General features: G+C 49.0%; 9 protein-coding genes across 9 annotated transcripts; 3 read left to right on the forward strand and 6 right to left on the reverse strand.

Moving 5' to 3' along the window:
• Positions 1-947: 947 nt before the first annotated feature.
• Positions 948-9,061, forward strand: N7516_003075 (uncharacterized protein; the record flags this gene model as incomplete). The annotated part of the gene is made up of 7 exons (XM_057215795.1): positions 948-1,178; positions 1,248-1,661; positions 1,719-3,045; positions 3,117-4,267; positions 4,384-7,098; positions 7,164-8,216; positions 8,270-9,061. 7 exons carry the CDS (start codon positions 948-950, stop codon positions 9,059-9,061), a joined length of 7,683 nt encoding a protein of 2,560 aa, XP_057077678.1.
• Positions 9,062-9,496: 435 nt separating this feature from the next.
• N7516_003076 (uncharacterized protein) lies at positions 9,497-11,073 on the reverse strand (the record flags this gene model as incomplete). The annotated part of the gene is made up of 2 exons (XM_057215796.1): positions 9,497-10,027; positions 10,087-11,073. 2 exons carry the CDS (start codon positions 11,071-11,073, stop codon positions 9,497-9,499), a joined length of 1,518 nt encoding a protein of 505 aa, XP_057077679.1.
• A 221-nt stretch (positions 11,074-11,294) lies between these two features.
• Positions 11,295-12,045, forward strand: N7516_003077 (snoRNA-binding rRNA-processing protein IMP3; the record flags this gene model as incomplete). Its single annotated transcript, XM_057215797.1, has 3 exons — positions 11,295-11,326; positions 11,439-11,799; positions 11,872-12,045. The coding sequence occupies 3 exons, from the start codon at positions 11,295-11,297 to the stop codon at positions 12,043-12,045; spliced, it is 567 nt and encodes a 188-aa protein (XP_057077680.1).
• Positions 12,046-13,148: 1,103 nt separating this feature from the next.
• Positions 13,149-14,195, reverse strand: N7516_003078 (uncharacterized protein; the record flags this gene model as incomplete). Its single annotated transcript, XM_057215798.1, has 1 exon — positions 13,149-14,195. The coding sequence occupies one exon, from the start codon at positions 14,193-14,195 to the stop codon at positions 13,149-13,151; it is 1,047 nt and encodes a 348-aa protein (XP_057077681.1).
• Positions 14,196-14,936: 741 nt separating this feature from the next.
• Positions 14,937-16,943, reverse strand: N7516_003079 (allantoate permease family MFS transporter; the record flags this gene model as incomplete). Its single annotated transcript, XM_057215799.1, has 7 exons — positions 14,937-14,988; positions 15,156-15,231; positions 15,297-15,645; positions 15,711-16,130; positions 16,189-16,394; positions 16,473-16,568; positions 16,691-16,943. 7 exons carry the CDS (start codon positions 16,941-16,943, stop codon positions 14,937-14,939), a joined length of 1,452 nt encoding a protein of 483 aa, XP_057077682.1.
• A 2,579-nt stretch (positions 16,944-19,522) lies between these two features.
• Positions 19,523-20,412, reverse strand: pyrG (orotidine-5'-phosphate decarboxylase pyrG; the record flags this gene model as incomplete). Its single annotated transcript, XM_057215800.1, has 2 exons — positions 19,523-20,196; positions 20,256-20,412. The coding sequence occupies 2 exons, from the start codon at positions 20,410-20,412 to the stop codon at positions 19,523-19,525; spliced, it is 831 nt and encodes a 276-aa protein (XP_057077683.1).
• A 313-nt stretch (positions 20,413-20,725) lies between these two features.
• On the reverse strand, positions 20,726-23,466 carry N7516_003081 (putative diacylglycerol O-acyltransferase (DgaT); the record flags this gene model as incomplete). Its single annotated transcript, XM_057215801.1, has 7 exons — positions 20,726-21,013; positions 21,129-21,264; positions 21,335-21,380; positions 21,833-22,021; positions 22,072-23,068; positions 23,126-23,166; positions 23,226-23,466. 7 exons carry the CDS (start codon positions 23,464-23,466, stop codon positions 20,726-20,728), a joined length of 1,938 nt encoding a protein of 645 aa, XP_057077684.1.
• A 459-nt stretch (positions 23,467-23,925) lies between these two features.
• On the forward strand, positions 23,926-25,944 carry N7516_003082 (WD40 repeat domain-containing protein; the record flags this gene model as incomplete). The annotated part of the gene is made up of 4 exons (XM_057215802.1): positions 23,926-24,007; positions 24,097-24,212; positions 24,269-24,469; positions 24,535-25,944. 4 exons carry the CDS (start codon positions 23,926-23,928, stop codon positions 25,942-25,944), a joined length of 1,809 nt encoding a protein of 602 aa, XP_057077685.1.
• A 280-nt stretch (positions 25,945-26,224) lies between these two features.
• N7516_003083 (uncharacterized protein) lies at positions 26,225-26,995 on the reverse strand (the record flags this gene model as incomplete). Its single annotated transcript, XM_057215803.1, has 3 exons — positions 26,225-26,345; positions 26,414-26,727; positions 26,930-26,995. 3 exons carry the CDS (start codon positions 26,993-26,995, stop codon positions 26,225-26,227), a joined length of 501 nt encoding a protein of 166 aa, XP_057077686.1.
• Between the last annotated feature and the right edge of the window lies 1 nt (position 26,996).

Here is a 26,996-nt window from a genome sequence, read left to right on the forward strand (position 1 = left end):
ATTCTACATTTGTTTACAACATATAAGCCCATATTAAGCTGGGGTTGATCATCTGCAGTAATACCTAAATATCCCATAGAAGCGTGTATACATATAGTCCTGGTATTAACATAGCCAATCAGCAGTGCATATTCTAACCATCTTAACTCCAAAAAGCAAAAAAAACAAACTAAAAGCCGAATTTGACAGCGATCGACAAACGTTGGGCTGCAGGTTAATAACGGCAATGCATCTCCCCGCAGGCCCAGCGTCTCGGATTTGATGATCTTGTATCCGATGATTCCGACCTGTTGGTTCGGTATACATTTAGTGTGCTTATACTGTAGCCATCTGCATCGGGAAATATCTATAGAAGGCCATCATTGGTATAGGAAACCTATGACATCTAGAACTTTTTGGTTTTTTGGGATCAATTGGGAATATATTGGTCTCTACTTGGGAGAATACTACCTAGATATATATATGTTCATGTGTAGGCCAAATATGCTTATAGATTATATAAATTTGATGTTCACCTTCTGAAGTACAAACAAAGTACATACAGGAACGACAGAAGTCCTAGACATTCCAAATATACCAAGCCACCTTTTTAATGAACGCAACCAAAAGAGGAAAGTCGCGAAGATCAGTAGAAATGCTCGTGCCCACTGGCTAGACTTCCATCCTCGGGTTTCTAACAGTGCTTTCGGCTTCTTGAAAATCCCGTTTCCCTAGCCTCACATGCCTTTACTGGTCTGGTCTCGCGTATATAAGTAGGGGGGTACGCAGTGGTCTTTACTATCAAAATCCTCATTATCTTATATGCAAACTCTGTCTTCAGTCATCTTCATCTCATTCTTTACCCTTCCATACCTTCTCTTTATACCTCCTCCATATACTTTCCATTTTCTTTTCTAAATCTAGTTATTTTGATATCATAACGACCTATCCCTCATCAGCATTAGAAGATGCGTTCCCTCTCGCTGGCATGCGGCTCCAGTAACGATAGAGCCATACCCTCTGATGCTCTGGAACCAATTGCTATCGTTGGCCTAGCCACTCGCTTTCCGCAACAAGCAACGACCACCGAGAGTCTGTGGGAGCTACTCCTACAGGCCCGCTCGACATGGTCATCGATACCCAAAAAACGTTTCAACTCAGACGCCTTCTATCATCCAGACCCTGAGCATGGTGGAACGGTAACCAATATCCGAGCCATGCCAACCAAAATCACTATGAATACTCGGCTAACTGATATCTATCTATAGTTTCATGTCCAAGGAGGTCACTACCTCTCAGAAGACCCCGCCTACTTCGATGGCTCCTTTTTCAACATTACAAAGAATGAGCTCTTGACATTGGATCCGCAGCAGCGACTGGTACTGGAAAATGTGTACCACGCCTTGGAAAATGCAGGCATTCCATTGACTAGCGCTGTTGGCTCAAACGCATCGGTCTATGTCAGTGGATTCAACCATGACTACCTGGGTATCCTCAATTCAGACCCTGAGACCACTTTAAAATACAAACCCACAGGTGTCACCAATGCTATTCTATCCAACCGTGTCAGCTGGTTCTTTGACTTCAAAGGACCTAGCATGACCATTGACACGGCTTGTTCCAGCAGCTTGGTGGCGCTGCATCTCGCTGTACAGAGCCTACGTACCAGAGAGACGAACATGGTATGATAGCTGTGTTTATATTGATATTCTTGTGCTGATATACTGATAATCCTCAAGGCTGTCGTCAGTGGTGTGAGCATTCTTGAAAATCCCGTGGAAACCATCGGCATGAGCCACCATGGTCTGTTGGGACCTCAAGGGCGGTCTTTCAGCTTCGACTCCCGTGCCGAAGGCTATGCGCGAGGCGAAGGTGTAGGCACAGTTGTAGTAAAGCCTTTGAGTGCCGCCATCAGAGATGGTGATACAATTCGTGCGGTTATTCGGGAGACCGGGGTCAACCAGGATGGCCGCACGCCAGGAATCACGGTTCCCAGTTCAGACGCACAAGAAAGATTAATCCGTGAGGTCTACTGGAGAGCCGGCCTGAATCTTGAAGACACAAGCTTTGTTGAAGCCCACGGCACGGGAACAAGCACCGGTGACCCAATCGAAGCCGCGGCTCTTGCGAGAGCATTCAAATGTCACCGAGAGACTCCGCTTTATGTCGGGGCGATCAAATCTTCCATTGGGCATCTAGAAGGTGCCTCGGGCGTGGCAAGCATTATCAAGTCTATTCTAACGCTTGAAACTGGGATCATACCTGCAAACTTTGATATGAAGAAGACAAATCCCTCCATTCCCGCAGCGGACTGGAATATTGCATTCCCTACTGAGGCTATTCCATGGCCATCATCAGGGCTGCGAAGAGTGTCAGTCAACTCATTTGGAATTGGTGGCACCAATGCTCACTGCATTCTTGATGACGCTTACCACTATCTGAATGACCGCCGTCTTACAGGTGCTCACCGCACCACATCTACTGTCCCCACAGTCCAGAAAATCAGGAGCCAGCTCTTGGCTCTGTCTCGATCAGGAAATGAATCAAATGATATTGCGACGGATTCATTCGATGACAGCGATCACTCTGGGCCTGGGGACACATTTGTGGACACACCCACAAGCGATGGCTTTTGTGCATCACCAACCTTCACGTCTTCCACATACACCAGCTTGGTCGAGAAGCCAAAGGTGTTCTTGCTATCGGCTTTCGACGAAGATGGCGTCAAGCGGAACGCAGCTGAATTTGCCAAGTACTTGACATGGAGAACGACGCAGTCGGCTCTCCACGACCATCTCCTTGATGATCTCTCCTTCACCTTGTCAAAGAAACGATCCCAGTTTGCCTGGAAGAGTTTCGTCATGGCGTCCTCCGTCACAGAACTCGCATGGAACCTATCTGAATCGAATTTTCCCAAGCCAACCAGAACTGCTAGAGTGCCAGAGGTTGAATTTGTTTTCACTGGCCAGGGAGCTCAATACCAGGCCATGGGCCGAGAGCTCATGGTCTACCCCGTTTTCCAAGATTCCGTAGAGGAAGCATCGGACTATATCCGCCGGCTTGGTAGTCCGTGGTCGCTACTTGGTAATACTTTGATTTTCAGCTTTGGCCGAATGCGCTCGACTAACGTATTATAGACGAACTCTTGACTGAAAGACAGACACCCCGAGTCAACTTGCCCGAGATCGCTCATCCGTTGTGCACAGTCTTGCAAGTTGCGCTTGTGGATCTCTTGGCCAGTTGGGAAATCTTCCCCAAACATGTAACGGGGCACTCATCCGGCGAGATAGCTGCCGCTTACTGCTCTGGCAAACTGTCCCGCGAAGGCGCCTGGAAGGTTGCATACTATCGTGGATACGTATCATCCAAGCAGCTTTCCGCAAATGGAGCGATGATGGCCGTGGGTCTGGGTGCATCACAACTGCAGCCTTATATCGATTCTGTGAAGAAGGACAACACCGGGGAGCTCATCATCGCTTGCCGCAACAGTCCCAAGAACAACACTGTGTCTGGAGACGATGCCATGATTGATTGCCTCAAGAATCTTCTCGATGCCGATAGCATCTTTGCTCGAAAGCTAAACGTCAAGAATGCTTATCACTCGGCCCACATGCATGCCATTGCTGAGGATTACCTTCGTCTGATGGGAACGCTTCCTTATGGAAGGCGACTCGCAGCTCCACACCAAGTGCATATGTTTTCCACTGTCACAGGACAGCAAGTCAAAGAGGAACATCTTCCTGCTCAATACTGGGTGGATAATATGGTTTCTCCTGTTCTTTTCACAAGTGGTTTGGTTGCAATGACCTCAAGATCAATTTCCAGTCATGGCTCGACCAATTCCACGGATTCTTTGCGCCTTATTGTGGAAGTAGGGCCTCACTCAACCCTGCAGAGTGCCATCAAAGAGACACTGGCGTCAAAGAGCCCCAAGTTGGAATTCAAGTACCTGGCTGTTCTTAAACGGACAGATCATAGCCTCAACACTCTACTCACTACAGTTGGATTCCTAGCTTCAAGTGGATGTGAACTAGACTTTCACGCTGTGAATCAAGCTCCTCGCTCTAAGGCAAGAAGACGACCCAGACTGATGGTGGACCTGCCACCATACAGCTTCAAGCATACCGAGAAGATTCTGTTTGAGAGTCGACTGAGCAAGAATCTTCGAACTCGAAAGTTCCCTCGTCATGATCTCTTTGGCGCACCAATCACGGATTGGAATCCTACTGCTCCCAGATGGAGACATTTTGTCCGATTGAATGAGAACCCCTGGTTAAGGGATCATATGGTGAGTCCGAAACTCTCTCTAAGATAGTTTCATTCATTAACATTGCTGAGGTCACTGGCAACTACGTCTACCCTGGCGTGGGTTATCTGATTATGGCAATTGAAGCATCGAGGCAGTTGGCTGGCGAGGCAAAGATCACAGGGTTCCAACTACGAAAAGTCAACATCCGAAGAGCCTTGATTGTCCCCGATACCAAAGAAGGAATTGAAGTCTCCTTGGCAATGGCAACTGTCGAAGACTCCTCGAAATCATCGCAAACGTGGCGCCAATTCCAAATAACTTCCTACAACGCATCGAGCGACGAGTGGACAGAACACTGCACTGGTCACATCACCGTCGACCACGAAACAGCTCTTGACCCAGTGGACAATGGCCGCGAAGCAGAAGAAGAAAGCCGAGCTTTGGGATCTGAACTTTTCCGCGCAAATGAGACATGTGCCAAGGTCATGGCCTTCAAATCCACATACAACAACCTCCAGACATCCGGCCTCAATTTCGGTCCTTTGTTCCGGAACCTTACAAACGTTCGTGCAAGTGGGCGTGGGCTTGGTAAAGTTGTTGGATCAGTGACGGTCCCGGACATTGCACAGTCTATGCCAAAGCGGTATCTACATTCTCATCTCATCCACCCTGCCACAATGGATAGTATGATCCACTTGATGATTGCGGCTGTTCTCGACTTTACCAACAAGTCCACCCTGGATCAGATCAGATTGCCAACTTTCGTACGCGATGTCTGGGTTTCAGCAGATCTGAATTCAACCCCAACGCACAAATTCACAGGACATGCAACCGTGTCTATGGTGGGATCTGATAAATTTGAGGGCCAAATCCAGATGTTCGATGAGGGAACAAACACACCTCGCATCCGCATGAACGGCATCGAGCTCACTCCACTGGAGTCTGGTCTTGCCGAAAGTAGTGAGCGAAAACTGTGCAGCGCGATTGAATACAAGCCTGATCTCCATTTCCTCGACTCCAAATTCGCCTGTGCACTGACTTCTCTCGATGCCACCAATAACACCGAGGCTTTGTACTGGGTCAGGCGCCTTCAGCTTGTAACGATGCTTTACGTCGTGGATGCACTGGACGAGCTCAAGGACATTGATGTTATGAAACTAGATCTGCACATGCGAAGATTCTTTGGCTGGATGGAGCATATGAGAGGGCTACTCGAGTGCAATCAAATAATCCATCTGCCCTACAGCGAATTCCAGGAGGTTTTCGAGGATGAGTCTCTCAAGGAAGCTATTGAAAAGGAAATGGAGGACCACAGTGCTGAAGGTGCCATCACAGCCCGAATGGGCCGCAACATCGCCCATGTTGTGCGCCAGGAGACTGATCCGCTGGATCTCATGTTTGGTCAAGACAACGTGATGGAACAAGTGTACAAGGAAGGCCTCCACTTGTATAACCTGCCACAGCATCTACAGAACCACTTGTCTCTCCTCCGTCACCATCATTCCCAACTGAACATCCTCGAGATCGGCGGGGGCACCGGCAGTTTTACTGCGGAAGTTCTAGCTGTTCTTTCACCAGACCCTGGGAAGAGGAAAGGCAACATTGCCAGCTACACATTCACGGACATTTCGTCGGGCTTCTTCGAAAAAGCAAAACAGCGTTTCCAAGCATGGTCTGACATCATGAACTTCCAATCGCTCAATATCGAGCGAAGGCCAGTCGATCAGGGACTCAAACTAGGGACATATGATCTGATATTCGCTGGCAATGTCATCCACGCCACGGCAAACCTTCAGAACGCTTTGCAGAACCTACGATCTCTATTGAAGCCAGGTGGCCAGCTCATCATGCAGGAAGGAATCCGACAAGATTTCCTCTGGTATCCACTTGTTTTTGGTCAGCTTTCCGGGTGGTGGCTGGGCGATGAGCCATGTCGTCAGTGGTGTCCGTACATCCCGGCCATTGAATGGAATTCTCTGCTGCTGAAAGCGGGGTTCTCAGGCATTGATATTGAGTACCCCAGCTCGAACGATCCAGATTTGACATGGCAGAGTATTCTGGTTTCTTCTGCCATCGAAATACCCAAGGAGAAGTCACCGAATACAGCGGTTATCTTGACAATCGATAAATTGGAAGGGGAGGCTATTGAGAACCTCCGAGGAATTCTACCAGAACTGGGATATATGAATATTCTCGTTCAGGAGCCTGCGGAATTGGAAACTTCTATCCTGCAGGATGCACTCTACATCTCATTGATCGACTTGGAGTCTCCATACCTATTCGATATGAACGAGGTGGAATACAGCAGACTCAAGAAGTTGCTTAGCGAGTGCCAAAACTTACTGTGGGTGACCAGAAATCCCCTTTCGCATCCACATGCAAGTATGAGCCTCGGTCTTCTCCGAACAGTGCGCTGGGAGAGAGATGCCGATGGCTCAAATATCGTCATTTTGACAGAGGCGGAGCCGGGATCGGAGATCGCTTCGCCAGAGAATCTTACTGCAGCCATCGGCAAAATTGTCAAACGTCAATTCGTAGACAAGCCAGAGAATGATAGTCATGCGGAGTACATGTTGCAGAATGGTCTCATCCACATTGGCCGTTTGAACGAGTGGGAGGCTGCGGATCAGTTCCTGGCTGCACAGTCCTCTCAGCAAGCTCCTCAGCTTCAACGCCTCCGGGATTATCATACTCCCATTCAGTTACACGAGGCCGCTATTAGCACCGGTGAATGCCACTGGGTCATTGATACACAGCATGAAGAATCATGTAAGGCCACTGAGGTCGAGATTGAGATCCGAGCAATTGGCCTTTCTTCAGATATTTCCACCGGCCACCTGGTGAATGAGATTGCCGGTGTCGTGAGCAAGGTAGGACCGGAAGTTGAAGGCCCAACCCTGGGTGACAGAGTCATCTACATTTTGGGCGACAAAAGGGTGGTTCCGTCCGAACTCATGGTCGAACTGATCAGTCGCAACTCGTGAGAGTCCCTGATGATATCTCGTTCAAAGTTGCCGCCGGTTTGGCTTGGGCATACGTGACAGCAATCCAAGGACTCAGGGAGATTGCTCATCTGGCACCCGAAAACACTATTCTGATCCATACCAGTGCAACGGATATCAGTCAAGCGGCCATTCAGTATGCCCAGATGATTGGAGCTACAATCTACGCTACCGTGGGAACGGTCGAAGAACGTGATCTGCTTGTCTCTGACTACGGTATCTCTCAAGGCCGTATCTTCTCTAGAAGGGATCTGAGCTTTGTCAAGGGTATCATGCGGTGCACACAAAATACCGGGGTTGACGTCGTCTTCAATGCACTGAGCGGCCAGGCACTGCGGGGATCAATTGCATGCCTTGCTCCATTTGGGGCATTTATTGATGTGTCGAATCCAGATCTGCGAGCCGATACCACAGTCGAGCTGACCTCTTTGCCTCGCAATGTGAGTTTCCACACAGTCGATATTCTTTCGCTGGCTCAGCATCGACCAAAATGGGTTCGTCTTCTGCTCATCGAGGTACTGAGATTGTACTCCGAAGGCCAGATCGGCCAACTTCGAACAACATCTGTCATGGACTTCACTCAGATCAAAGAGGGCATTCGAGCTGCGCAGAGCGGAAAAGCAGCGAAAGTTGTGATTGCGCCTAATCCGTCCAACGTGGTCCCTGTGATCCCACGACCACTCTCGCCATGTCACTTTGACCCATGCGCCTCGTACGTTCTTGCTGGTGGCTACGGCGGCTTGGGTCGTAGTTTAGCACGATGGATGGCATCCCGGGGTGCAACGAGCCTCATCATCCTATCCCGCTCATCGGCTTCCAGTCCAGAGAAAGTGGAATTGATTGCCGATCTCGACAAAATGGGATGCGAGGTCCATTCCCTCGCCTGCGATGTCGCCGATATCTCTAGCCTGCAGCAATTATCAGGACATAGCTTTTCGAATCTACCTCCCATCAAAGGATGCATTCAGGCATCCATGGTACTACGAGTAAGTCACCACACCTCGGGTTACTAGATATACACCAACTAACACATTACTAGGACGGCGCCTTCGCCGGACTCTCCTTCGAAGACTGGCAAGCAGCCATCAAACCCAAAGTCCAAGGCTCCTGGAACCTGCATAAAGTCCTACCATCCAACATGGACTTCTTCATCATGCTCTCCTCCGTCGCAGGCATATTCGGCAACCGCGGACAATCAAACTACGCCGCAGGCAACACCTTCCAAGACGCACTGGCGGCATACCGCGTGTCGAAGGGCATGCATGCCGCCAGTATAAACCTAGGCAGTGTATCCAACGTTGGCTGGGTGGCGGAGAACCGAAGCTCGATGCGCACGCACACAGCAACATTATTCGAACTTCTCCGCGAAGAAGAAGTCCACGCAGCAGTCGACTTCCTCATCCGCGACCAGCAGGACGGCGGTAATGCGTCGTCGAGCTCACAGCTCGTCCTCGGTCTTCCGACTGCGGAGATGTGTCGTCAGAACGCTGTGCCGCTGCCCAGTTACCTGGATTACTCGATGTTCACGCACTTCCGGAACACGATGACGGCGAAGAGTAGTGAGGTGGCGCAGCAGAAGACTGTTAGTATTGCTGCGCTTTTGTCGGCTGCTTCGGGTGTCGAGGGTGCTGTTGCTGTTGTGTCTGATGGGATTGTTGAGAGACTTGCTTCGCTGCTTGCTGTTTCTTCTTCGGAAATTGATCCTCGGCGCTTTGGCTTTGGGGGATTGATTCCCTTGTTGCTATGGAGTTCCGGGCGTGGATTGTTAAGGAGCTTAAGGCTGAGGTTTCTTTGCTTGATGTTATGGGGGCGGAGAATATTAGGGCTTTGAGTGAGAAGATTGCTGGTAGGAGTCGTTTGGTTGATGGAGGTTCTACTTCTTAGTCTTCCTGGGTGATCTTTTGTCTCTTTTCCAGCAAGTTTCTTAGTACTTTGCATTGGGTTGTCATGATTTGTTGCTATGACTATCATCCTGTCTCTTTGTTTTTGCTGGGGCATTCTTGTAGGTTCTTTTTTTTCCAATGCGTTTGAGACTAGATTGAATACATACGGACATTTCCTACATACCTTCTCATCCAAGGAGACTTATGATTTAATAAATGAGATCCCTCGAAGTTACTTGTCCGACTCGTGCTTTGGGAATAGGAAAACATCAATTCCGACATATTAATAGTAGTAAAAATGCTGCGCTTGCAATAAAACCTAGCTGATACCAAACCCTCAACCTTGCATTCATTATTCGTTATGCCCATCGACCTTGGAACATCTACCGACCAGAACCCGAGGGGAAATAACCCCGTAAGCCCTGGCCAGGAACCGCACAAACCGTCAATTTTGGTTCAGCTCCCGACCGCTCATGATGCCACGCTCGCTCGCGCAGGGCCAAGTAAACTGAGCGGAACGGCTGGAGGTCACCAGGAAGCCGAGGAGGCGGGTTACGAGGATCGAAGCCCAGCTGCTGAAGTTGCGACTCACACCAATGCAGAGTATCTTGCGGTAGATATTGCTCCGTATCGTACTCGGCGTGGTTTTGTCGCATGGCCTGCAGCGTCGGGACGTCAGCTGGGAGACCGAAGTTCTCTACGCCCTTAGGCGGGTGGTGGTAATTCATGTAGGGTTTTCCGGGGGTGCGCTCTGGGTGGTCTGTTTGTTTGCGGATGTTGTGCATGTTCCAAGTTTGGACGTAGGAATTGATGTGGGAGCGGAGGGTGGGCATGTAGATAGCGAAGAGGGCGACTTGTTCGGAAATTACTGTTGAAGAGAAGAGGCCCTCGTTGTGAAGATCGCGGAAATAGTTCTGGCTAAGGTTAGTATTCTGCAATTGAATGTAGGAGGAAACTGTGGAAGTTGACTAACATAGTAAAGTGTTACTACTGATTTAGCAAGCTGGGCCCACCAGGATTCAATCCGGTGGGTATCTGCGGCTCGTCCAGGTGCACAGCACTGCTCACGCTGGACATCCGGTTGAGTGACGCGACGGAGCGCAAAGTGAGCATCGGCTAAAAGAGGAACCTCGGACTCCAAGTCAGATCGCAGAGTGCGTGGTTGGCGGTTTTTAGAAGCAACAGTCGCAAGGTGGTTTTTGAGAACGCCCGCGGCCGTGTGGGCTTCCACCCCAACATGAATCCAGAGGACATATCGGGAGTAGGCATCGAGCTCGGCATGAATGCGGAACCCGAAATTGGCTAGCTTTGAGTACCCATTCACGTGCCAGGTTAGATTAGGGCCGGCTAGAATCTTTGGCGGGGGAGGACGCCGGGGCACATCGTTCGTGCGGCGTTCCACTGTATCCGGGCGCAACATGCGGTAGACACTGTAGAGACGATCTCGCGCAAAGACGTACCCCTTGCTTCGGAAGTGGTTGTGCAGTAGTTCCTTTCCATATCCCTCAATGGTCCCCTTGTCCATTTCTTCGGTCAGAGCGTCGAGAATCTCCTGGACCTGTGCTTGTTGTTGTGCAGGCGAATCAAGACGGAGGCGGATGCCGAGCTTGTGACGGAGTCTGCGGAGCGTACGGTTGGAGACATCGTAGCCCTCGTCGTGTAGAACAGTGACGATCTCTTGGTCTGTCAGACCCACGTCGAAAAACAGGTTTTTGATGCGGGCGTGTAGCGCTGGATTGGAGGAGTTGTTTTCCTTAACTTTCTTGACGCCCCATACCTGTAGACGTTTGTTTAGAGTACGCGGCGAGATCTGAATACCACGCTGCCTTTTCAGGTGCTTGCAAATGTCTTCACTCTTCATTTTCTTTTCGAACAGGGCAATGACTTCATCTTTGTATGGGTCGATGTCCACCCGAGGGCGGCCTGTCACCTTACTTGGTGTATCAGCTGTACTCTCCATTTTTGTGAACTCAGGTCAACCAATGTTGACAGGAAGTAGCCGTGGGGAGATGTTGGCGGTTGGGGAAAGACGGGCGGTGTGAGGGACCTACCCGGCAGAAATCGACCGCCTTGATTTTTTTGTTATCGCAGCGACTCTTCTGGAAACAACGTCCACGCTTTGCTCAGTCATTCTCGATATATTCTCCGGTTTAATACTACCCAGCCGAAACTGCCGCCACAATGGTCCGTGAACTCAAGCACCACGAGAAGAAGTACGTCCACACCTATACTCCCGTCCGCAGAAATCTCAACCCGATCCCATCCAATATCTTCGAAGCTTCACGATACCACAACGATCAATTGCTAACAATAAAACCCCTGCAGGCTTCTCCGGAAGGTCGACTTCCATAACTACAAGTCGGACGGCAACCACCGCGAACATGAAATCCGCCAAAGATACCTCCTCCAAGACCCAATGGACTACCGCAAATACAGTGCGCTCTGCGGTTCTCTCCGCCAACTCGCACACAAGCTCTCCCAGCTGGACCCAGATGCGGACCCGCTGCGCAAGAAGCTCGAATCCGAGCTGCTCGAGAAGCTATGGCGCATGGGAATCCTAAAGCAGTCCCGCGAGCAGGGCGCCGGTCTGTCTAGGGTCGAGCGCGAAGTAACAGTTTCCGCGCTGTGCCGTCGCCGATTGGCCGTCTTCATGGTGCGCTCTGGCATGGTTGAGACTATCAAAGCTGTAAGTTGCGGAGTGGGGACTTGGTTCGGAGTTGAGCATGTATGTGATGGAATGCTGACTTATTCTTGCTAGGCTACTACTTTCATTGAGCAGGGCCATGTCCGTGTTGGTACGGAGGTCGTCAATGATCCTGCTTTCTTGGTTACGCGCAACATGGAGGACTTCGTTACCTGGGTTGATTCCAGCAAGATCAAGCGTAATATCTTGCGTTACCGTGAGAAGTTGGATGACTTTGATCTTCTGTGATCGACTCGGTTGAAAAAAAAAAAAAGAAAAAGCATTTTGGGTTTTTGTTCTGATATACCCGGCGCTTGTGCATTGTGGCCTGTTTAGGTTTGGCGTATTGATGTTTCGTGAAATGATCTCTCATGTCCTAGGTTCCCTTGATAACTCAATATGGATATGAATACTACCTATGTTCTCTAGAGCCATAGATAGTAAACCGTTGTATACCACCAAGTGCTTACTTCATTGTCTATTGAAGAAGCTCAGCTTCTATTCCCCGGAGCTGCCAGAACTGATTTAACGTGGAAGGTTATATGGTGGCTCTACACCGCTTTGTAGTGTTTGTTTGGACTATCTTGGTGCTCTCGCCTTTGCTTCTTACTGGTCCAAGTCCATCTGCTCAGGTGGGAAATGGCCATCTTTTATGTACCCCAAACCCAATCCGAGTTATGATCTTCTTGTCCACCATGTCTAGAAAGAAACTCTGCTCCTGCATGCTGTTTTCGGAAGTTACGCGTTCCCCTCGCTTTGAGAGCATTGACAGCATATTCCCTCTACACGTGGAAACTTTGTTCATGTCCAATGAGCAAATCAGGGCCCTCAGGGATGATGATCAGTGAGTGGATCGGGGTGTTCAGATGATGATCAGGCGATACTTAGCGAACAAAGCATTTTGTTCGGATATTCCCAAATATCATGATCAGTGATCGTCATATAAGATTTTACTCGGTACTCAAAAAGCGGCAAGAGGTAAGTAAAACAGAAAGAGAAAGGATTCAGATGCCAGATATTATCTGTTATATATGTACCAATATGGGGGCTATGTACAGCGTTCCAATAACAATAAGGGTATCTCAGTCAAAAAACGACAGGAGCAATGCAACAAATGCAAAAGGGACTGGAGATAAGAATAGGCCAGAGAATGAACTTCCCGCAGACAAGGGACATGTTGGACGGCGGGATAGGGAACCACTGGATGCAAATGCAGATCATCACTCGGGGATCATGGTATCATAGGAAAAGGGGTTGAGGCAGTGTAGTTTTGAGAGCAGCACCTGTGCTATGCTCTGTGTGACAAGGTGATAGTGATAAATATTGGGGCATCCAAAATCGGAATCAAGAATTTAGGTATTAGGAAGAGGAGAAGACTTTGAACGGAGACACGTCCAACGTTTTCGAGCTCCGTCGGTGGAATCTTTATTTGAATTCGAGTTTGAGGTCGGTTTTTTGGCCGGGAAATCCAAGACCTGGGTCTGCGACTTTCCCTGATGGGAATCCAGCTCTGGCTCTTCATCTTCGGGGATATCCATGCGGAATCGACGCACGCTGCCTTCGCGCTCAGTCTTGCCCTCCTCGAAGAACGGGGTGCGAGTCTCGCGGGACTGGAAGCAGCGAGGCGCGACACGGCGCCAGAGACCCCGGACACCACTGCTTGCGCGGTCGATTTTCTCGTACTCACGCCGACGGGTATCGGGTGAGGTCCACTCCATTACTGTCGCCGGGACATGGATGGACGAGGACGAGGGGCTGTGGTGGTGGTTGGTGGGCAAGGTGTTTGATCGATCTCTTGAAGTGACCAAGTGTGGTGCGCTCGGCGAGGTCGGTAAAGTAGACTCTGGCTCGAAGCGGAAGCTGGAATATGAAGGTGCGATTGGTGACGAGGGTGCCGAGGTGCCTTTCTCTGTTGATATGCGGCCATCTCGCTGAGATCTATATGTAGCTGATGCTGTCCGGTGTAGAGAAGGTCTTGTCTCGGTTGAGGACCTGTTGGATCCATCGCCTTGGAACAGACGACATGACTCCCGGTGTAGAGCTAGTAGTGACTCGCGCTTATCCTGCATGGAACTGCGAGGTGATGTGACAGGCACGATAGCGGCGTTGGGCACAGCCCGGCGCGGTGAGTGGACGGAACTGCGACGGCTGTTGGGTCGCGATCGCAGGGTGCTGCGGGATGCCGAGCGAGAGTGACTGATCGAAGTAGATGTCGATGTTTGTGATTCTCGCCGACTAGACTCATTTCCCGGTGGGTTGATCCTTTTCACCTTCGGTGCCATCTCAGATGGGGATATAGAAGATATAGGTGATTCACATCCCTGGAGCTCTGTGATAGTGGGCTCGCACTTGGAAATAGCCAAAGATGGCTTAAGGGCCAGACATGTGACTGTAGCCATATTCCCGTCAGCGGGCAACTTTGATCATAGGCAAATACCCGTAGACAAGGCAGGTGCCCTGATCAGATGTATATCAAGGGGGGTAGTTGGGCAGTAGTTCATGTAAGATAAGAAGATTAGGGCTACAATGTATTAAAATGAGAAGTTGACTCCATCTTGAAGATAGGCATGAAAGAAACAAAACCAAACAAAAATGAAAGAAAATAGTAGAATGAAAGTCAAGCAAATGTCTTTCCTTTTATTATTTTGGATATGAACACACCGCTCCTCATTTATTTTAGCGGAGTGGGGGGGGCGTCTAGAGTGTCTGGCCATGATCGTCCTAAGAAGGCGCGTACCCTGCAGTTAGTTGCAGTTGTACTTGCAGTTATAAATGCAGGGGCTTTAATTGTAACATGTAACATAGTATGGGGTAAATATGCTATGGTAATTTATGTTAATAATGGTGCTAATAATAACAATAATAAGGCTACAAGGGAAACTATGTTGTATTCACCACATGGTCACATTGTCAATGTAGAAACTCTGTTTGGATCAAAGAATTTGATAAATAATAACTAGTTAACTAAATTAAGTCCATTCAAAGTACTATAACTAACTAGTTATTGTACGCTAACCTATGATAGACATTGCATGCAAGTGTGTGTTGGGACGCCAAGCCCTAAGTCTCAACGATCTACATTTTTCATAGAACACTGGGGAATGCATTGGCCCATAATAGTACTCTCCAAATTTTATAATTTAAAGAGAATAAATGAACTCGGGGTTCTCTCGATCAGTCAAATCAAGGAACCTATAAAAGTTAGCAAAAGTTAAACAAAATAGCTAATAAAGCTCGATGTAAATAACTCACTCTTGATTCTCTAATCTCACATACTCTGGTCGAGCAATGAAAAGGATCTTCTTCTCATTTTCGCGGCGATACCACATCCAGATCCCGAGCATAATGAATAGACACACCCCCCCAGCAGACGATAAGTGTCACCTCGGCGGGGACATAGCGGGGGGGCATCCTTTGGACGGAAGACTTGTGGGCCTGGAAGTTGAGTTAGCGTGTCCCTTATCTCTTGATGTTCTGTGTACTTCGTACGAAGTACTCACCGATAATATTTCCCGCACAATATCCGATCAAATACAAAGCCGCCACAGTCGTCTTCTTAGTATACCCCGCAACATTCGAAGAAATCAGCGATAACAATGCCACGAAAGGGGTCGGACTGGCTTGTGTGAGATAGTATCCAATCAGACGGCCAACATTGTTCGATAAGGGCAGAGCGACAATGAGCAGCATCCCCACGATTGAAGCGACTAGCCCACCCAAACTAGCAAGGATGCGCTGCCCCGTGATATGTCCGATATAGCCGTTGAGTAACAGTGCAACGACTTCTACTGCGCCGCCAGGGACACCCAGAATCAGACTGTCTCTCGAATTGTATCCGAAACTTGTAATCTGTGATGGAACTGGTCAGCAATGCTTGGAACCATCAAGTTATTAATAAGCTATCGTCAACATACCAACTGACTAAAGAAATTGGAAATACCCCCATTTGGAATATCAGCAATCAAAGCATAAAGGAAAAAAGCCCAGGTCATCGGGTCCAAAAGCGCCTCCTTGACCTGATATAGCTTGAAATGCTTATTGCCAATGCCTTGCTGGTTGACCCGCACACGGGCAACAGCCAAGATGCGATCTTCCTCGTTTAACCAGCGTGCATTGAGTTGACTGTCTGGTACAATCCAGAGGAATATTAGCCCCAGACAGACGGTGAGGAGGCCAGTGACGAGGAAGACAATCTTCCATGGCTCGATGGAGGACCCGTATTTCTCGGTGCCGACAGCGATGCCGTACGCGACCACTCCGCCGAATATCTGGCCCACGCCGTTGAAGCTGAACCAGATGTTGACGCGGATGCCTTGTTCGTGTTTTGTGTACCACTGTTTGGGAAATTAGCTCGATCCATTGGTATCGAGTTTATAGTCATGAGTTTTGTACCTGGGAAGTTAACAGTGCAAAGCCCGGTGTCACAGCGGCTTCGAATACACCAAGCATAAAACGGATAGCGACAGCACCGGCGTAGTTATTGACAGCGGCGAAACAGCTGAGGATCATTCCCCAGATCAAGATGCAGGCTCCAGAATATTTTGCTAGTGGGAGCCGCTGGAGGAGGCGGTTGGTCGGGTATTCCCAGGCCAGATAACCTATGCAGAAGAACCATTAGGTTATATGCTCCCGGAGAAGAATCAATCTCAGAGGAGAAAAGTAGGGATGTAACATACCAAAGTAGAACAAACTCCCGAGCCACTGATATTGGTCTCCCTTGAGCTCCAGATCCGTTCTAAGACCCATAACACTGGCATAGGAGAGGGTGGTCTCTATACATCGGGTCACGGATTAACACTCGAGTGGACTAAACAGCCAACAGAACAAGCATAAAACCAAGCTGGCTCTTGCCATGCTCCGTTAAGAAACAAAATCGAGGAAAGGGTATACATACTGTCCAGATAGTTCATGCCATAGATGAAGCACATGATCGGCATCATATGCCAATCAATAATGCTTAACAAGCGGCGATTGGTGGCCTCGTCCAGCTCAATGGTTTCACCATGAAGACCACCCAAAGCCTTCAGAGCCTCATCGGCGTCATGAGCATGCTTCTCAATTGTAGAGTCAACATGTTTTATTTTGTCCATGGCGATACCGGTGTCCACGCCAGAGGAAATTCCAACAGCTCTTTCCTCGGAGGCCATAGTGTCAGTTTTACAAGGTAAAGCGTAGAAGAATGCGGTAGAAGAATTGATATCAGACAAGGTCACGCAGAACAAAACTAAGCTCTTGCCAAGTTAACGGCAGTGCAGCTATAAGCAATACTAAGGCAATGCATAAAAAAAAAGGAAAACAACAGATGGGCGGGGACCGCTAAATAAAGTAAAAAGAGTAAGGTCGATAACTCCGCACGTCTGATAGCTGTATAGGATGATCTTACTTCAGACCAACTAGGTTCCAAGGTTACTTTTTCCGATACCCTGTACATCTAGGCGAAGCCGGCTTAGTTGCACTGCACCGTTATCTTGAACATATCCTTGATACATCCTCCTATGCCGCTCGGAAAATAAGTTGTGGGTCTCTATACGATAATAGGCTGTTATGGCGGTTTCTGCTGTGTCTCATTGGGCGTTCAAGAGAGGGGGAGATGAGGGGAATGATCAAAATGGAGGTAAGTTAGGTTAGGTTATCTTCCAACAAAGAAGAGCGCAAGCCTACGGGCGACTGAATATGCCAACCGGGGCACAACTCTCTCATTGGGTACAACCTGACCGCTGTTCTCACCGCTCCCTCCTCGAAGCATACATGCTAAGTTTAATCTGTATACTATTTTCAACATCTCTTATATTTTTATACATATGTACATTAATCGTTCTAATTATTAGAGTCTATAGAGTAGATAAGATCGTGACGACATACAAAGTAATGTATTGTGGTGGTTGTATGTAAAGGTAGTAGAGGAAAGGGGAGTACAGGACTATGTTGTACCTAGGTACTTCGTTATGGAAGGTAACTATAGATTATGTGGCTAATGAGACATCTCACCTAGTTAACTAGTTATAGTTAGTCTTAATTATAAACATAATCATCTTTTTCATTCTGGGCAATTCCACATACGATATACTATACACCATATATTTCAATTTGATATAGTTATTACGATAGTGGCCTTAGGCCTAAATATTTATACCTCAGGAATCAACCCCTCAAGCAGGTAGTTAGTTGGCAGATCGTACCTCTCTCCCTCCACACTTTATAAGCCTAGCTTTGTATGGCATGTGGATAGCCATATAAAGCTAGTCGACTTCAGCATCAAGATTCAGAGCAATTGATGGATACTCTCGTTTTGTCCTATATTTAGTTTTTGTATAGTAAGAGTGGATCTAAAATACTGCCTGGCAATATTAACCAATGAGAGAGTTGTACCCCGGATGGCATACATTCGCCGCATACAAGTCATCCCCTTACAGTAAATGCTAGCAGCTCAGTCGTCGTCCTATGTAACTATGGTACATTCACTTGGCATGGATATACAGATTATTGGATGCGGAGATGCGGGGGCTTTATTGGAGATAATGGAAGCTTTTCCCCAACTTCTGTTTTCTCTTTCTTTGTTTGATTTCTACTACCCCGAATATCACATATTTTCCAAATATTCTATAGACTCAAGATAGCCCTAGTATAGTTAGACGAGAATAAAGTATAACTAAGCGTGCAGTCTAACTAAAGTACGAAGCACTTTCTACCATCGACGGTAAACGACGCTTGATGTTCCAGTCCCTATCTATGTACTATGTATCTCTGCAGTATCCAGTCCCACTAGAAACAGCTATTTCATTGGTGATATCTAATCTTTCACTGGCCTATATCCGATTACGGTCTATCGTGTATCATGGACTTGGCCAGCTAAGGGTATACTTGCAAAGGGCTTAATGTTTATGTATAATAGGCATCCATGAATCTCCATTGGGATTACGGTCACGAAAATCGAACCTTGGAATGTATACGAAGTCTAGAGCGCCTATGACCACAGGACCGCTCTGCTAGAAGAGTTACTAGAATTGCATATTTCCTTGGTGGCGATAGAAAGAACGAGGTATTTTGATATCTCTGCGGCATCTTACATTTGTCGTATTCCCACTATTTCCTCCACCCAATCAACGATACCAATCCAAGACTTGCATTGAGTCGGAATATATGAAAAGGTCTTTACAATCCTGTTATATACCAAGTCTCTCATTTGATAGATATAGGTAATGGCGCCGTTCATCCTGACAAACATATGTCTGCGTGGAGGCCGATTTGTAATCATGGTAGATGCTGCCATTGTCGTATAACATAGGGCTAGCTACTTGTCGGGGTATGTGAGGGAACTTGCGTTATAGGTCGGATTATAATGGAGAATACGGATTATAAGGTTAAAATAAAAGCACGGTGTTCCCCTTGGTACGGATTGTTGGAGAAGGGCTCCTTATCAAAGCTACTCCAAATATTCGAATATTCAGAGACCCGCTCTTGATCTCATGATCAATAGAATACGAGGTGAAACATGCTCTTAAGCACTTGCATGTTGGACTTAACCTTGCCCTTGCATCGTCTGCACATGCAGGAAAGCCCTTGCATGACATTGGAAAGACCTGTGAACAACGCTGATGTAAGAGACCACCAGGGCCCCGGGGCCCCGGGGCTGCAAAAAGGTTATATATCACGCCATCAAATATATATATTTTTTTCATTATGCATCACCACTCATGTAACTACAGTGGAACGTGGACTTCACGCTCTATTGCGCACCCACGCGGGCCAGATACGCCTCCCATCCCTGCTGCTGGTACTGCTTAGCAGCATCAACGGGGTCTGCAGCGGCATAGATACCACGACCAGAGATAATGAAGTCGGCACCACGGCCAATAGCCGACTGTGGCGTCTGGTATTGCTGACCGAGCTTATCGCCCTTAGACGAGAGGTTGACGCCAGTGGTGAAGACAACGAAGTCCTCGCCCTGGGCGGGCGCCTCGGTAGACTCGACCTCGCCCAACGAGCGGGTCGAGACAAAGCCCAGAACAAAGCTGGGGTACTTGCGCGCGATGTCGACGGAGGCGGAGGTGTAGGAGCCTGTTGCGAGGGATCCCTTGGAGGTCATCTCGGCGAGGATGAGGAGGCCGCGCTCGGAACCGTAGGGGAAGTCAGTCGCCTGGGCGGTTTGTGCGAGGGCCTCGACGATGCCCTCGCCGGGAAGGACGGAGCAGTTGATTATGTGGGCCCATTCCGAGATGCGGAGGGTGCCGTTATGGTACTGTTTCTGGACTGTGTTGCCGATGTCGATGAATTTGCGGTCTTCGAAGATGAGGAAGTTGTGCTTTTGCGCTAGGGCATTCAGGCCGTCGATTGTTTCTTGGCTGAAGTCGGAGAGGATGTCGATGTGGGTTTTGATCACGGCGATGTAGGGGCCAAGGCCTGGGGATGGGTTAGTGGGCTGTTTCGTTGGAGGGGTGGGGTGGGCTGGGTTCACTTACGGTCGGCGAGGTCTAGGAGCTCCTTTGTCGTGGTCACGTCAGCGGAGACGGTGACATTGCTCTTCTTTTCTTCGGCGACTTGGAAAAGCTTGCGCGCAAGAGGATTGGGGTGCGATTGAGCGCGGGCGCTATAGGTCAATTGCGACTTGGACGACATGGTGGGGTTGACGGGATGAAGAGGTGGTTGTTATGTATTTGGTAAGTGATTTTGAGATTTTATGAGGAAGGAAATGGAGTAAATGACAAATGCTTCTAGAATACAATTGCCTTCTCAGGTCCAAAAGTAGAAGAATCGAAGCAGGTTTGAGTCGAAGACCATCGGGGAACTTTTTCTGCCACAGTGGACCCCCACTGGCTAATCTTCCGAGGCGGGAACTGTGGCGCATTCTACGTCTCATTACATCTGACATAAGAATAGATAGCACCTCTTCAATTTCGAGACATTCTAGCGGATTTCAAGCCTTAAGCACTTAGAAAGAAAGGAGCGGCCGTCCAACACCGTAGACACTCAATCCCCAGAGAGCACCCTGCACCAACCAGAAGAACCCGCCCATCATGCGGCCCTTACCCTGCGGCTTGTTCGAGTATACATAACCGTAGAGGAACAGAACGCGGAAGAAAACCCACAGAGCGCCCAGGCCAGCGGCCAACTCCGGGTACTTCAAACCGGAGACCAGGGTGAAGAGCATTGTCTGCGAGGCATTCTCGAGGAAGTTGGTGTGGGCGCGCTGGGCACAGTTGAACTTCTCAGCTTTGGCCTATAAACAGTTTAGTAAGTATCATTTGATCCATAGGACGTATATATATATATATATATATATTCATTGAAAGGGGCTTGCGAAGACCAGGTGATAGACGGGGAATGAGACGCACATTTTCCTTGCATAGCTCCATGGAGGCATAGCTGTGTGGGTAGGGCACCTTGGCCTCCTTGCGCAGGCTGCCAGTGATACAGCCGTGAACGAATCCCAAGACGGGGATGGCGCCGAGTGCAACGGCAATGACGGCACTGGGAGAATAATGTTAGCCTCGGATCTCACGGGAAGCTTGAATGTTGAGCTAGGAGTGGCATAACTTACCCGTAGTTGCCAGGAACAATGAATGCGACCATGATGATAAGAGAATCTGGGGAAATGATGTGAGTTAGTAGCTTTATGTTGTGATTTCGACTGATTCTGGGTGTCCTTTATACGTCAATTGGAGGTTCGGGGGTCACACGCCCCGAGTTCCGTCGGTACAATCGATTCAGCCGACCCGGGAATTTTCAAGGAGTCTCGACTACAAAGATCGTTGTGATATAGTTGGCCTTTGAGAACGTGATATAGTTGGCCTTTGAGAACGTCGAAGACTTTTCTAGATCCTTCGTTCAAGCTAGTTTCTCAAGGAATTGACAGCCCTGGAGTATTAAGGAGAAGGCAACAACAATATGACGTCATGCAATTGACCTTTTCTAGCATTTCACGAATAAATGTTCAATGAGAGCTGGAAGACCCAGTATATGTCAAGAGAAATGGGATACACAAAACGGCTATATGTTCCTTCAAAAGTTCATACTCCCACGTTCGGCACCATCCTACTTACACTCCCGTACTTGGCCTGCCAAGCGAAGAAGTACAGGAGCGCTCCAAGCGGTTGTCCGACTAGACAAAAGCTGACCCAGAAGATGCAGTTTCCAATGACCCGACCCTCAGGCCCGCGCATATTATCCAATGGTGCGGTGAGGGAAATTAACGGCAGCTGGAACATCATACCAAAGAACGCGACACCTAGACTTGATTAGCCTTTGAGCTGTGATCAGGGGGGGTGCAAGACATACCAATGAAGTTATGTGTGGGAATTCCCACAAGCATTTCGTGAAGAACTGCGGAGAGCGTGAAAACCATTCCACTCGCAGCTAGGGGACTCCATCCACGACCCACCAGCGGCGAGTATACATGTCTCTTCATGAAGAGGTAGACAGGCCGGTTCCAAGATCGCCAATACATACCCAGACTCGAGCTGTTCCACCAGTCGGTGTAGAACTCGCGGTCTCCAAACCGCATTACCTCGGCCAAAGCGTTCAGAAGCGCTTGGAACAATGCAAAGAAGCCAGCAAGCCAAATGATCAACGAGATAGTGGACAGCTTCATAACCCGCTCCAAGATAGAGGCAATGTCCATTACTGCGATCTTATCAATCGAGTTGCGCAATACCGGCGCGGCATACTGCGCAGACAGAAGCCAAATGAACACTGCCAGACCCACGAACTCTGCAAGGCGCTTTGCAACAAATGACCACCGGATGGATGCTGTGCGCGGATAGACAGGCTGGTACACTAGCGTCGGCGCCAGCCAAAAGTATGCTAGGTTATTGATGGTAATATTCCTAGGGTAGGGACACGAGGAGTAGATTTCGGGCAAGCCCGGATCTGCGGAGGGATTGAGGAGCGCGAGACGAAGGTCTCGATTTGTGAAGGCATAAGAGCAGTTCTTCAACCACACAATAATCGCGTGTAGCTGGCATATTGTCCCAATGCCTGGGTGGTGAATGTAGAAATATACCACGAAGCTGGTTACTGTGAGGCATAGGGTAGCATTGAGCGTGTGTAGGAAAGCAGTGTACGGCCATGTGGACTGGAAGACCTTCTGGTCGTGTTCTTTCTCTTTCTCTGTCTTTTTCTGACGACCCACTGTCTTCTTGGCTGCAGTAGCGGCTGAAAGCTCAATAATGTAAGCCACAAGCAAATGACATGGAACCGAGGCAAACAATATGGACCCCAAAACAACGTCTTGCCTGCGATAGTCATGACATTTAATACAGATTAGCACGCCATACTATATTCTCGTTAGTTGGCAACCTCGAAAGAGTAATTGAACATTTGGATTACCCACTTTCATGAAGTTTTCAATAATCAATCGCAGGTTCATCGCCACTGTCGGAACATTAGCCGTTTGCGTAGTTTGCGTATACAAACTCTCTAGCGATCCTTACCAAGTACCAACACCATGAGATTTCGAAACCCCAGGAAGTTAGGAAGCACATCAGCCTCTCGACTGAGGCTGGAATGACGAGCTTCCGAGTGGTATGCAGCTACATGGCGATATTTACTGCGTTTCTTGAAAGTTGAAGTTGATGGCGGAGAGACCTCGGTTACTGTCGAGATGGCCCCATTAGTTGAATTGGCCTGGGATTCTTCGCGAGCCCTCGTAATTGCTCCAGTGCGAGTAGTCATCTTAACACCTCTGTAATCTTGGGAGGGTGAGAAATCAAAAGGTCCTTAGGTCGAGCTCCGATTAAACCGGAGCACCGACGAAGAGCAATGCAAAGAGTAGAACAACCAACCCGCACAATTACGGCAGATGAAAGGAGAAGAAGAGGAGAAGAAGACAAAAGACAAAAGCACCCAAGCAGGCGAAACAAGATGATTTAATACTTGGACATTGGTGGGGGGGTTAGACATCATAGCGCAAGCTTGCAGTTAAATCCCGCAGGGGCCAATCAGCGTCAAAAGCGTTCAAGGGACGGATCCTGCGCTCCGAAAGAGCTTCGACTCTCTCCGCATATTTTGTGCTTTTTTTGTTGGACCAGTCCGATTCAGTATTCGATCGGGATTTGAAACTTCAATTTCACTTCAATCCTCATGTTCACGAACCGATAGCCTTGATCCTGTATATCTTTTCAACCGGTCGCCATGGCCTACTACGACGACAATGCAGGTGACGGTGGGCGATTTGGGAAGAATTTCGACGGTCCAGTTGGACCTCGCAGACCACGTATGTTTGTTTGCTTTGAAGTTATTTTGACTGAGCTTCTTCTTGTTCATAACCTGAAACCTGACTGACCTGGCAACTGTTACTCTTAGGTCTCGTCACGGATTATGGCTCTTCAATGGTACAATGGATGCGAACACGGCAACCGAGATACAAAGGAGGATATCGATTGGAGACCGAACGACCAAGTCCCAGCTTCGCGGTCGATGTATGTGTCGTTTGAACTGCTCTGGGCTGGTGGACAAAGAGATTGACTTGCGACAGGTTCTTCCCCCGATGGCGCGGCCCTATTCTGCTGTCGATACAATCCCCGTCCGACACCTTCACCAGTCAATCGGAAAATCAAAGAAACCCATCGTCGTAGTGCGATGGACTCCCGAGGGAAGGCGGCTGTTGACCGGCGGTCATACGGGAGAGTTTATGCTGTGGAATGGAACGGCGTTTAATTTTGAGACGGTTATGGATGTGCGTATTTACAGCTTCTACTACGGATTTCGCCCTTGCTAATATGAGGTGTTCTCCCCGTGCAGGCACACTACGATCAAATACAGGCTGGTGTCACATCCTTGGCATGGGCCCATAGCCAGGACTGGCTGGTCTCTGGTGGACAAAGAGGTGATATCAAATACTGGCGACCCAACTTCAACAACGTCGAGACGATTGATGATGCGCATCACGATGCAGTCCGCGATCTAGCTTGGGCGCCCAGTGATACAAAATTCCTTTCGGCGTCCGATGACACAACTCTTAAAATTTTCGACTTTGCAACCCGAACGGCCGACGCAACACTAACCGGACACAACTGGGATGTCAAGTCTTGCGACTGGCACCCGACTAAGGGTCTGATTGTTTCGGGATCGAAGGACCACCAGGTCAAGTTCTGGGATCCGCGCACTGGTCGCTGTTTGACGACCCTCCACAGCCACAAAAATACCGTCACGTCGACGCGATTCTCGCGTGTGAACAGCAACCTCCTTGCTACTTCGTCGCGAGATCAGACCGCGAGGGTATTTGATTTGCGGATGATGCGTGATATTTGCATTCTGCGAGGTCATGACAAGCCGGTTTCTTCTTTGACGTGGCACCCGATTCACAGTAACCTTATCTCGACTGGCGCTGAGGATGGTTCTCTCTACCATTATCTACTTGATGAGCCCCACCTACCGGCCGGTCAGATTCCCACCGTGGCACCGTATGACAGCCCGGACCCGGCCAATACTCCGCCGCAGGTGATCTATCCGGCACATCGGGTACAGTACGCGCACGGTGCTACAATTTGGTCACTAGACTGGCACCCATTGGGCCATATCTTGGCTTCTGGATCTAAGGATAACTTCACTCGATTCTGGTCGCGGACTCGACCTGGCGAGACTAGCTATATGAAGGACCGATTCCACATCGGCGAAGAGGCCGCAGAAGCCCAAGGAACATGGAACCGCGGCTTTGGCCGGAAACAAATGCGCGAGGACGAGGAACAAGAAATGCAGGACGAAGCCGACAGTCTGGTCGATCAACGACGACCAGGCGGCCCTGCCCTGCCGGGTATTCAAAGTGCGCCGCCGGCCGGCCCTCAGCCCGACGTTGGAGGGTTGCTACCTGGTATTGGCAGTGCTCAGCCTCGGCAGCCAGGAGTGGATGGTAGCGCTATGGGTGGGATGAATCCAGACCGTTTGGCTGCACTCATGTCTACTCACCCTCCTCCATCGCAGTCGAGTACCCCCACACCTGGAATGCCTGGGTTCCCCATGCCGCAGGGTATGACCGGAACACCGCCCATGAATATGGACCTGGCACAATTGCAGAAGCAACTCCAGGGTTTCCCCATGCCACAAAATCTCAACCTCCAAGCTTTGGCGAGCAACCCTGGCTTCCCTGGTGGATTTGGTGGCCTGCCTGGTTTACAAGGCGGTGGTATGCCCGACGGAAATCGGAGACAGTGATGAAAAATGGACATCTGGTTTGAAATGCACGTTGAATCGGCTTGGCATTGGCGCAAAGGACATAGCATAGCTACTTTGATGCGTGGCGACGGCGTTATCTGAGATATCAAATCCCATTTGTATCATAGGAAATTTTCGGGATTTTCAAAGTCTCCTAGGTCTTCGTCGACGAGACTTTGCGTAGGTTGGTTTGGCATATTCCAAATCCGTAGTTGCCGTCCACGTAGACATCTATGTAGAGGTATGGTTGAAGGTAGTAGTAGAGTAGCCGGGATATCATTCAAAGACCGCCTTGCATGGGGAAGCTGGTGACAATAAGGACCATAACGTTGACACCACCCCAAATCATCGGGAGCCAAGTGGACATCCTGAAATTGCCTGCTTCATACACCGCGCCGAGGCTATCCACCGCAGAAACGTCAGCTACCTAATCATTCTGGGTAAGTCAAGTGTCAAGCAACCAACTTACACAACTCCAATTATACTGCCAGCTATAAGCGACTCCAGCGCCGCAATAAAACTGTACACCAACGGCACAATCCATATCACATTCCAGTTACGGAAATGAGTCAGTACTGCACACCCAGCAACAGTGAGATGTGTCGCGCCGTAGAATATCAACGTCCAGAAAAGTGTGAAGCGCCAGATGTCCTCCGTGTGGTATAGGTAGTATGCTTGTTGGTGATGTGCCGGTAGGGGATCGTACAGCGACGGAAACGAAGGCACTTCGTAGTTAATCGGGACGCGATTGTTGGCCATGAAGAGGTAGCTGCGCCGGTTCAGCTGCAGCGAAGATCAATTAACGAAGCATGACACGTGGACAGAGAAGCAGTCACTTTGACTATAAAGTATTGTATTGCACGCGTATCAACAAAAAAGGCAAGTCTGGAGACCCTCGGAGATGACGATGCTTGTTTGCACTGTTTGGTTCTGCGTCATTGGTCAACACTACCTGACGCCCCCGTATTTGGCTCTGGAGCCGGACCTCGGCTTCTCCGCGGTTGATCATCTCGACTCCCTGGGCGATGTAGAGCCGCTTGTCTGGGAGCATC

The sequence above is a fragment of the Penicillium verrucosum genome (genome assembly GCF_028828655.1).
Source record: "Penicillium verrucosum strain IBT 35672 chromosome Unknown utg000001l_segment0_segment0, whole genome shotgun sequence".
NCBI lineage: Eukaryota > Fungi > Ascomycota > Eurotiomycetes > Eurotiales > Aspergillaceae > Penicillium > Penicillium verrucosum.